The sequence below is a fragment of the Pan paniscus genome, chromosome X, assembly GCF_029289425.2.
Source record: "Pan paniscus chromosome X, NHGRI_mPanPan1-v2.0_pri, whole genome shotgun sequence".
Classification (NCBI taxonomy): Eukaryota; Metazoa; Chordata; class Mammalia; order Primates; family Hominidae; genus Pan; species Pan paniscus.
In genome coordinates this window covers 18,739,763-18,751,789 of record NC_073272.2, presented here as the reverse complement: position 1 = coordinate 18,751,789, position 12,027 = coordinate 18,739,763, and the positions used below count along the sequence as shown (strand labels likewise).

The 12,027-nt window shown below is 43.4% G+C and overlaps 1 protein-coding gene across 6 annotated transcripts in view; it reads right to left on the bottom strand.

The window, feature by feature from the left end:
* The window catches only part of REPS2 (RALBP1 associated Eps domain containing 2), a 202,365-nt gene extending 194,428 nt beyond the window's left edge, over positions 1–7,937 (bottom strand). For 4 of the 6 annotated variants that reach the window (XM_034950360.3, XM_034950359.3, XM_055106835.2 and 1 more), the window contains exon 1: positions 7,531–7,937. In XM_034950360.3, the coding sequence (XP_034806251.1) occupies positions 7,531–7,803 (273 nt within the window). In that variant the 5' untranslated portion in view covers positions 7,804–7,937. The remainder of the gene's footprint in view (positions 1–7,530) is intronic. The other 2 variants (XM_008972923.4, XM_003819527.5) reach the window with 1 other exon arrangement.
* Between the last annotated feature and the right edge of the window lie 4,090 nt (positions 7,938–12,027).

Below are 12,027 nucleotides of genomic sequence, written 5' to 3'. Positions count from 1 at the left end.
TGTATTCCTGGTCTTCAGTTGGTTACTTTTTCAATCTCCCTACAGGTTTCCCAACTATTCTAAATCAGTTCTCAAGCACGTCTATCTCCATGACAGCCAAAGGCTTGACAGTATTGAACCATCATCAGTCTTGCCATTTGACCATAGGCCACAGGTACCTTTTCTGGCCAACCTAAACCCCTGCATGTTTCCATTTCCTTCTGCCCACCCTGGTTCCTTCCTTAAAGATAAGCCCTATGAACCATATGATGTTTGCGACTTGCTTCAGGACAACAAAGGTGAGAGGGAACAAAGATAGAAATGTAGATGGAATTGAATTAACCTTGCATTGACAGTTGTTGAGCCTGAGTGGCAAGTGCAGCAGGGTTTAATGCATTATTCTATCTACTAGCTTATTTGAGATGTTCCATTTTTAAAAAGATGAAAAATGGCAGGGTGTGGTGGCTCACACCTGTAATCCCAACACTTTGGGAGGCTGAGGCAGGAGATCACTTGAGCCCAAGAGTTTGAGACCAGGCTGGGCAACATAATGAGACACCATCTCCACAACAAATTTTTAAAAAGAAAATTAGCCAGGCTTGGTGCTGCACACCTGTATTCCCAGCTACTTGGGAGCCTGAGGCAGGAACATTGCTTGACCCCAGGAGGTTGAGGCTACAGTGAGTCATGATCAGATTGCTGCATTCCAGTCTGGGTGACAGAGCAAGACCCTGTCTCAAAAAAATAAAAGATGAGAAAAAAAGAAAGCCCATGAAAGTCAATTAATTAGCTCAAACATCCCCTAGCACGCTCAAGAATATAAGTGTGCATTCTGCTATCTATGAAGGTGTTCTTAATTTTCATACACGTTTCGAACAGTCCCCCAGTCATGTGACATTCTATATAAATAAGGAAAAATGCCACCTACTTCCTTTTGGCATAAGGGTCTCTACTGCACTGTAACAATGAGTCATTGTAAACGTAAGTAGTAAAGATTTTTTAAAAGGAAACATAAATGAACTGAAGTTACATGTGTCAACAAGATGAATTCCAAAAACAAAACAATGAGAGGAAAAGCAAGTTGCAGAAGGTTACACAGAATACGATATTCCTTAAGTTGAAAAGACATCCAAAATAATATCTTTTTTAGTGATTTATATATACACAAATATATATATCCACATATACATACAATAAAAGTAGAAAGAAATCTTCAAATCATGCACACCAAATTCAGGACTCTGGTAACTCCAGGGTAGGGAGGGAGGGGAATGCGACCAGAGAAGGGGACATAGCAGGCTTTCACTCTAGCTGGGCTGTTTTACTTATACGGAGTGGTGGATACACAGTTATTTCTTGGGTAACTCTCTAGTTTTACATGCCTGAAATATTTTATTACAAAAGAGTCAACAAGTAACTATTATGCAGAGGTACTCCTTTTAACCAGGCAATGGTTTAGCTCTGGTACTTCCTACATCTGCTGGCATTCATTCTCTTTTAGAAAAAAAGAATACTGTCAATCTAAAACAGCATATAGTTAGTCCTAGTTACTGGTGTGTGTGTGTGTGTGTGTGTGTGTGTGTGTGTGTGTGTGTGTGTGTGTGTGTTTGTTTTTTGGTTTGTTTTTGAGACGGAGTTTCACTCTTGTCTCCCAGGCTGGAGTGCAATGGCGTGATCTCAGCTCACTGCAACCTTCGCCTCTCCGGTTCAAGCAATTCTCCTGCTAATTTTTGTATTTTTAGTAGAGATGGGGTTTCGCTTGTTGGCTAGGCTGGTTTCAAACTCCTGACCTCAGCTGATCCGCCCGCCTCGGCCTCCCAAAGTGCTAGGATTACAGGCATGAGCCACCCTGCCCAGCCCCTAGTTACTGTTTTAATATGCTGGCCTCTATTTCCCTAAAGTATAGTTACAAAATGATACGATCTAAAGATGTAAAAATATAAAGTTGTTTCATTTAAATTTTTAAAAAATAGTTCTGGCTAATAATCTAGCAATGAGCGAAAGTTCACAAGAATTTGTCTTTTACCTATAATTTTCTTTAATGATTAAACAGTTGCTTCAAAAAATCAGGAGAGCCTTCAGAAAAGACTTCTCCCCAAAGGTGAGGGCATGCGCACAAATTGTTTAAATATTCCCTACTTCTCACAGCTTTGTTTTACTTATTTACCTCAATGAAAGCTGTTTAAACAATCAGACAACACTTATTGGGTTTTTTTTAATCATTCAGTGATTTCCCTTGATATGGAAGCAACAGTGTTTTATAATTATTCCCCTTAATGTCCAAGAATTAACTATCACAAAAATGAAAACCAACATGGATGAAGCTGGAAACCATCATTCTCAGCAAACTAACACAGGAACAGAAAACCAAACACCACATGTTCTCACTCATAAGTGGGAGCTGAACAATGAGAAAACATGGACACAGGGAGGGGAACATCACACACCGGGGCCTATTCAGGGGTGCAGGGCTAGGGGAGAGATAGCATTAGGAGAAATACCTAATGTAGATGATGGGTTGATGGGTGCAGCAAATCACCATGGCACATATATATACCTATGTAACAAAACTGCACGTTCTCCAAGTGTATCCCAGAACTAAAGTATAATTTAAAAAATTAATACAGATGAGATCTGGAGCATATGTGTATAATTACATAAGTCATGTATGTTTTACATGAGCATAGAAAATGTAAAAAGATATGCACAAAATTGACTTTTTTATATACTCTTCTGTTACTTGGCTTTGAAAAAATAAATGTTCCCATTTTTGAATTTTAAAAGAAAACTCCAATAAGATGTGTATATGTTAAAAAAATTTTTTTAATGAAAACCAATTTTAATGATGACTCATGCACAGCATTCCAAGAGACTGACACTATCCTAAAAGATAGATATTATAAAGCGGTCTGTTAATTCATTACATCAAATACAAAACTTGCTGCTTTAAGGTAGATATTTTATTTATTTACTTATTTATTTTATGAGACAGGGTCTGACTCTTTCACCCAGGCTGGAGTGCAGTGGTGTCATAATGGCTCACTGCAGCCTCAAACTCCTGGGCTCAAGGGATCCTCCCACCTCAGCCTCCAGAATAGCTGGGACTACAGGCATGCCCCAGAGAGAGGTAGGTAGTGTGTGTGTGTGTGTGTGTGTGTGTGTGTGTGTGTGTGTGTGTATGTGTATGTGTGTGTAGATGGGGTTTTGCCATCTTGCCCAGGCTAGTCTAGAACTCCTGGGCTCAAGTAATCCTCCGACCTCAGACTCCCAAAGTGCTGGGATTTATAGGCGTGAGCCACTGGGCCTGGCCATAGCCTATTTTGAAAGGTCTTTTGGTCTCTTTATAGAGTATTTATTTCCCTGTGCTGACTTATTTTAAGAGCAGGATTCTAGCACTAGGTGGAAAATGGCAGAATGGGATACTTTTAAACTAGAAAAAGAAAATATGTCTACGAACAGGTAAATGGTTTTGTTTAGTATTTCAAGACAGAGCGACAAACGTTAGAGTAGTTGGTTTCCCAGGTTATGAAGTATTTTGTTGGTATTCAAAGGCCAGAATTTTACTAGAAGGCATAGTGTGTGGTAAGAATCAGGTCTGGGTTTGACATGTATTTGGTTTGGGTTTGACAGGCTTATTTTACTTTATTTTGATACAGGGTTTTGCTCTGTTGCCTACGCTGGAGAGCAATGGTGCGATCATAGTTCACTATAACCTTGAACTCCTGGGCTCAAGCAATTCTCCTGCCTCAGCCTCCAGAGTAGCTAGGACTACAAGCGCATGCCACCATGCCCGGCTATTTTATTTTGTGTAGAGACAGGGTCTCACTATGTTACCCAGGCTGATCTCAAAGTCCTGGCCTCAAGCAATCCTCCCATCCTTGGTCTCCCAAAGCACTGGGACTACAGGCGTGCGCCACAGCACCAGGCTGACATTTTATTTTTGGATGTTATATTTCAAGTCTTCTCTCAACCAAATAAAAACTCTGAAGTGTAAAAACATTCACATGAGAACATAAGCTCCATGAAGACAGAGATTATGTTGGATTCATTATTATAACCTCAGCACCTAGGACAGTACCTGACACACATCAGAAACTCATATACGTTTTCCACCTAGTGCTAGAATCCTGCTGTTAAAATAAGTCAGCAAAGGAAAATAAATACTCTGTAAAGAAACCAATTCATTGCTGATGGGAACGCAAAATGGTACAATCACTTTGGAAAGCAGTTTGGCAGTTTCTTATAAAACTAAATATACTCTCACCATACAATCTAGCAATCATGCCCCTTGCTATTTACCCAAATGAGTCAAAAGCTTATCTCCTGCATGTAACAAAAAAGGCTGCATACAGATGTTTATAACAGCTTTATCCATAATTGCCCAAACTTGGAAGCAACCAAGATATCCTTCAGTAGGTGAATAAATAAATTGTAGTACATGCAGACAATGGAATATTATTCAGCACTATAAATAAATGAGCCACCAAACCATAAAAAGACATGAAGGAATTTTAAGTGCATAGTACTACATGAAAGAAGCCAAAGTGAAAAGCCTATATACTGTATGACTCCAACTATATGACATTCTAAAAAAGGCAAAACTATGGGGACAGTAAAAAAAAAAAAAAAAATCGGTGATTGCCACATGTTAGTGGAGAGGGAGGGATGAATCAATAGAGCACAGATTTTTAGAGCAGTGAAACTATTCTGTATGATACTACAATGGTGGAACCGTCATTATACATTTGTCCAAACCCACAGAATGTACAACACCAAGAGTGAGCCCTAATATATACACTTTGGGGAATAATGAGGTGTCAATGTAGGTTCATCAATTGTAAAAACTCTATTATTCTGATGTGGGACGCTGAGAGTAAGGAAAGCTACGGGTGTGTCGGGGCAGGGGATATATGGGTACTCTGCTAAATTTTGCTGTGAACCTAAAACTGCTCTGAAAAAAAAATAGTCTATTAAAAAATATGTTAAGGCCAGGCATGGTGGCTCACGCCTGTAATCCCAGCACTTTGGGAGGCTGAGGCGGGTGGATCACCTGAAGTCAGGAGTTCGAGACCAGCCTGGCCAACATGGCAAAACGCCATCTCTACTAAAAATGCAAAAATTAGCCGGGAGAGGTGGCGTGCGCCTGTAGTCCCAGCTACTCAGGAGGCTGAGGCGGAAGAATCGCTTGAACCCGGGAGGCAGAGGTTGCAGTGAGCCAAGATCACGCCACCGCACTCCAGCCTGGGCAACAGAACGAGACTCCATCTCAAAAAATAAATAAATAAAAAATAAGTATTTGTATAGACCATTTACTTGTGGTAAGAATGCAAGATTCTCACTCTTCCTGGAACATTATTATGGTAATCTTAATTGTATGCTTATTAAGAGGAAAACCTGGTTGTTACCATAGAAAATATCAGGACTGGTTAGTGCCTCCAAGATTTGAGCAGTTATACCTGTTGGGGCACTTAAATCTCAACTTACAGGTTCCTGTTTAACAGAGAAAGGGTAAAAACATCTACGTTTGTTTTAAAGAATGGCTAATACACTGATGGGGTAATGCAAATTAAAGTGGATGGAGCATACACACACCATCACCACCACCACCAAAGTGATGGGTGAAAATTAGGTGTCTGCTGGTTGCTGACTTTGTTTGACTCTCTTAGGATTACATGTCCAGGATGCCTTCAATGTTCATTTTCACCTGTACCAAGAATATTGAGTTATGGTAATTTTGTTGGATTAAAGGTGGATGATGTGTTTTGCTTTGCTAGGCTGAATAAGGGAGCTTCGAGCTCTGAGAGATTTACTCCAAGCAATCTCGCAGGGATGTCCCCTTTTGCCAGTATCTGAAGCAGTCTTTTGCAAGCAGATTTCAACTGGACATCAAAAATATAATCTCATTCACGCACAGCCACTGTGCCTTGGGTCCTTTTAAAACTATATGTACCTCAAGAAAGCATGGGTTCTAACATCAGGAAATCCTTCTTCCCAATTCCTAAGGAGGCATCAACCAACATATTCAGATTTACTATGCCCACCTCCTCTTATCCGATGCATTACTGACAACAAAATAAGCCTTAATAGGTACCCAGCTATCACTTACTTGCTGCATAGCCTCAGTCAATTATTCTTCTTTCAGCTGGGAAGCAGCTACAGCACTGAATAAATGTATTATGCTCGGGACTATTCTGAGGGCCTCATGTAATAGCCACGGTTTGTGTTTTAAGACACTGACTTTCTCTTTACCTGATCCAGCTCAACTACTCATCAGCAATGGCAGAACTGTCTACATATCAAGGACTTCTTTAGGGACAAACAGCCATGCTAAGTTCTGTGAATACTAGTTATAGTTTCAGAAATCCCAAATTCAAAAGGGTGAAAGATTACAAAGTGTCTAAAGTTATGCTCACAAACATATAGCAGTAAAAACACTCCAGCAGTATAAAACGCAGTCTTAAGCAATTTTTTTAAAAATACATATGAACACAATGACATTGCAAGTGAACCATAAAACCCTCAGTTCTCCTTTGAAACTAGATTTTAAAATACCACTCGCCACTCTAAATATTCCATTGGTGTTAATAACATTCATACTATTGCTTTTAGGAAAAGCTTCATTTCACGTTTTGAACCTGATATTAACGGTCTTATCACCATGAAGTGCTGGTGACATGAAATGACAGACAAAGGCTTATCAAGTAGTCTTTCTCCAAGCTCCAAGGAAAGCACAAAACAAACACAGCGTCTGGTATGTATCATCCCCTAGTACTTTTCCAAGTATAGAACAGCCAAAAGGTGGTAGCTATTACATCCCTTACCTTTCAATTCTATTTCAAGTCCAAGTAATGATAGATGGGAAACTACAGCTGTTTCCCATGGTGGACTTCTGAAGTCCACCTCTAATCTCAAATGGGAAATTTGGTTTTGACTTGACAAACGTCCTCTTGCAGTCCCGTGTCCCTGTTCTGCAACTTGTCATTAAGGTTTTCGATTTAATATTAATATTTAGAAATATGTTATGGGCAATTACATATAGTAGATACGTATATATTACAACTACATAGAGAGGACAACATTCAGCCCTGGGCCTCGAACCCTACGGACACACACACCCTTCAAGTTGAAATCCCAGCAAGGCACCCTGAGAACCCACTCAGGAGAGGGAGGGGCAGGAGCAGCGAGCAGAGGTTAAACCTGGAAGCAGCCAAAACAAACACCACTTCCAGAACAGGACAAACTTTGGGTCTGGGCGGCTGCAGAACCCCAGAAATGGCCGGGGGAGGGGAGAGAGTGTCAGACTGTCTCAGGGAAGGAAGATGGGGAGAGCGCACCCAGCACTGGGCGAGGAGCTGAGCTGCGGAGGAGGTTGGTGTCCCCCGGGGACAAGGGCGTCGCCGCCATCCCCGGCTGCAGAGTCCTCTCTCTCAGAACTGGCCGAGGCCTCCGGGTCCCTGGGGGCAACCCTGTCGCCCCACTCGCAACCTCCGCCCCCGCACACACTGCCCCGCACACACTGTCCCCGCAGGGACAGGAGGCGGAGGGACCCACCTGGTGCAGCGTCTCGGCGGGCAGCTGCGATGCCCGAAACAGGTCAGCCACGGGGCCGGCGGCCGCAGTGGCCGTGCCGGGGGCGACTCTGGCGGCCTCGGGGGGCCCAGACCCGGGGCCCCCGCCCGCGGCGCCGGCACAGCGCGCGAAGAGCTCGGAGTAACACTGCTGCTCGCCCTCGCTCAGCAGCAGCGGCGGCTGCCCGGAGCCACAGCCCCCGCCCGCCGCTGCCGCTGCCGCTGCCGCCGCCGCCGCCGCCGCTGCCGCCTCCATGGGGCCAGCAAGGGGACGCGGCGGAGCCCTGTCCCTAGCTGGGGTGCTGCTGCGTCCGCCACAGCCACCGCCTCCTCGGCCTCAGCTGCCGCCGCCGCCGCCACCGCCACCGCCGCCACCGCCGCCACCGCCGCCACCCCCACGCCCCGCAGCTGCCGCGCGGCCGCTTCCTCCCGGCGCGCGCCGGCCCCGCCCCCGGGCTTGAATGTTGTGCCTCAGCTGCGCGGCACATGGAGACAGGCGCGGCGCGGCCCAATCACAGCCTGAGATGTCACCCCGGCCCCGCCCCCGCCTCCCGCATGCCCCGCCCAGCGCCAGGTAACTAACCCAGCGCGCCGCCCGCCCTCCGCCCGTCACAGGCTCCGGTGCCTAGGAAGGCGGGCCCCGCGCCTTTCCAAGCCTACCCTGCAAGGGAGTGGAGCCTTTGGCCATCCGCCCTGGTTGGGAAGGGGGCATCTAGACCCAACTGGAGAGAAGCTCTTTTCGGGGAGCGGGGAAGGTTGTGTTGTTTTCTCGCTAGAAGGCTGGGGCAGGTGTGGTGCCCACACCACGCCATGCCCTTTCCAGAAAGGGACAAGGCATGGGAAATTAGGTTTCCTTTCTTCCATAGCAGTACTGCTTATGTCCTGAAGAGCCGGAAGACGCAGACGTCTGTACAAACAGGGTCCCACTGACCCCAGAGTGTTCAGGGTGGTATTGGAGTTAGGCCCCCTCGTCAGACATGGCTCAAACCAGGAGTTGAGACTTTATAAGGAATAACATCGGTTACTCGTAAATACTAGAGTAGTAAGAGTACAAAAAGACCCATTTTGCAGATCATTTCGTCCAAACCCTGCTTTTACAGATGAGGAAACTGCCATGTTCACCTTCATTCCTCCAAAACCAGTTGAATATCTCGTATGTAGCAGATTTATATGCTAGGGCCTGAAAATACAAACCTCAGTAACAGAGGATCCTCACTCTCCAAAGGAAGCACTTATTTTAGTAGTAAAACAGGCATTTTTTTTAGTACAAAACTTGTTCAAGCTCACGCCAAAAATCAATGCGAAAACCCACATTTTTCCACCCCGGTCCATGTCCTCCTCTCTCTCTCCATTCCTCCCTATCCTAAAGCATACACACTATATTTTTCAAATGTGCTTGCTTCCCCCTGGCTAGTACTCTAACCACTTTTTTTTTTTTTTTTTTTTTTGAGAAGGAGTTTCACTCTTGTTGCCCAGGCTGTAGTTCAATGGCACAGTCTTGGCTCACTGCAACCTCCACCTCCCGGGTTCAAGCGATTATCCTGCCTCAGCCTCCCGAGTAGCTGGAATTACAGGCGCCTGCCACCACTCCTGGCTAATTTTTGTATTTTTAGTAGAGACAGGGTTTCACCATGTTTGTCAGGCTGGTCTCGTACTCCTGACCTCAGGTGATCCACCCCCCCACCCCCCCACCTCGGCCTCCCAAAGTGCTGGGATTACAGGCTTGAGCCACCACGCCTGGCCCTCTAGCCGCTTTTAAAAGAAAGTCCAGGCCGGGCGCGGTGGGTCATGCCTGTAATCCCAGCACTTTGGGAGGCCAAGGCAGGCAGATCACTTGAGTCCTGGAGTTCGAGACCAGCCTGGCCAACGTGGTGAAATCCCATCTCTACTAAAAATACAAAAACTGGCTGGGCCATGGTGGTGAGTGCCTGCAGTCCCAGCTACTTGGGAGGCTGAGGCAGGAGAATCACTTGAACCCCAGAGACAGAGGTTGCAGTGAGCCAAGATCACACCACTGCACTCCAGCCTGGGCAACAGAGCAAGACTCTGTCTCAAAGAGAGAGAGAGAAAGAGAGACCAGAAAAGAAGCCACTGGAAAAAAACGTCTGTCCCACCATTGCACTGGAAGTTCCAGCATCAGGCCCACATATCTGCATCTCTTTTCCAAAAATTCTCTTTTTAAATGTCATTTTTCCTGGGAAGACCTGCAGAAATATATGCATGAAGCCTCACTGGGAAACAATAACCCAAAAGAAAACATCAGTCTAGGGTTAAGCACTAATAAAAAATATATTTTACTACAAAGAAAACTACAAAACATTGATTTAAAAAATTGAAGAGGACACAAAAACATGGAAAGGCATCCCATGCTCATGGATTGGAAGAATTAATATTATTAAAATGACCATACTACCCAAAGAAATCTACAGATTCACTGTGATCCCTATCAAAATACCAATGACATTCTTCACAAAAATAGAAAAAACAATCCTAAAAATTGTATAAAACCACAAAAGACCCTGAATAGCCAAAGCAATCCTGAGCAAAAAGAACAAAACTGGAGGCATCACACTACCTGACTTCAAAATATACTACAAAGCTATAGTAACCAAAACAGCATGGTACTGACATGAAAAGAGACACATAAACCAATAGAACAGACTGGAGAACCCAGAAATAAACCCACACATTTACAGCCAACTGACTTCCAACAAACCACCAAGGAAATACATTGGGAAAGGACAGTCTTTCCAATAAATGGTGCTGGGAAAACCAGATATCCATATGCAGAAGAATAAAACTAGACCTTTATGTCTCTCTCACCTATACAAAAATCAACTGAAGATGTATTAAAGACTTAATCATAAGACCTAAAACTGTAAAACTACTGGAAGAAAACATTGGGGAAATGCTTCAGGACATTGGTCTGGACAAGGATTTTATGGCTAAGACCTTGAAAGCACAGGCCAAAAAAACAAAAATAAGCAAATGGAAATATATTAAACTAAAAGGCTTCTGCACACCAAAGGAAACATTAACAGTATGAAGAGATAACCTGAAGAATGGGAGAAAATATTTGCAAACTATTCATCCAACAAGAGACTGATATCCAGCATATAGAAGGAACTCAACTCAACAGCAAAAAAATAATAATAATCCCATTAAAAAGTGGGCAAAGGATCTGCATAAACATTTCTCAAAAGAATACATACAGATGGCCAACAGGTATATGAAAACATGCTCAACATCATTTATCATCAGGAAAATGCAAATCAAAACTACAGTGAGATATCATCTCACTCCATATATAAGAGAAAAGGAAAGTCTTTTACACTGTTGAGAATACGATTAGTACTGCCCTTATAGAAAACAGTATGGACGTTTCTCAAAAAACTAAAAACAAAACTACTATGTGATCCAGCAATCCCACTACTGGGCATTTATTCAAAGGAAAGTAAATCAGTAATCAAAGAGATACCTGCACCTCCATGTTTATTGCAGCACTATTCACAATAGCCAAGATATGGATCAACCTAAGTGTCCATCAATAGTGCATGGATAAAGAAAATGTGTTATATATACACAATGGAATACTATGCAGCCATAAAAAAGAATGAAATCCTGTCATTTGCAGCAACATGGATGGACCTGAAGGTCATTGTGTTAAGTGAAATAAGCCAGACACAGAAAGACAAATATCACATGTTCTCACTCATATGGGAGAGCTGAAAAAGTTGATCTCATGGAGGTAGAGCAATAGTTATCAGAGCCTGGGAAGGGTGGGCTGGGGGACGAAGGGAGGTTAGCTAATGGATACAAAAATACAGTTAGAAGGAGTAAAATCTAGTGTTTGATAGCAAAGTAAGGTGAGTATAATTAACAGTTTATTGTGTATTTCTTTTTTCTTGAGACATGGTCTCAATCTGTCACCCAGGCTGGAGTGCAGTGGTGCAATCACGGCTCACTGCGGCCTCGACTTCCTGGGCTCCAGCAATTCTCCTACCTCAGCCTCCTGAGTAGCTAGGACTATAGGCGTGCACCACCATGCCCAGCTAATTTATGTATTTTTTATAGAGACAAGGTCTCGCTATGTTGCCCAGGCTAGCCCACTCCTAGGGCTCAAGTGATCCACCTGCCTCAGCGTCCTAAAGTGCTAGGATTACAGGCATGAGCCACCATGCCCAGCCTATTGTACATTTCAAAATACCTAGAAGATTTGAAATGTTCCGAGCACAAAGAAATGATAAATGTTTGAGATTATGGATATGCCAGTTATTCTGGTTTTATCATTACACATTGTATACATGTACCAAAATATCACATATACCCCATAAATATGTACAATTATTATGTATCAATAAAAAAATTAATACATTTTAGAATTTGCTTTAATAAAGGGATATATAAAACTTACACCCCAAATAGTTTTATTTTTATTAAAAACAGAGACAAAAAACATCTCAAGAAATACCACTGACGA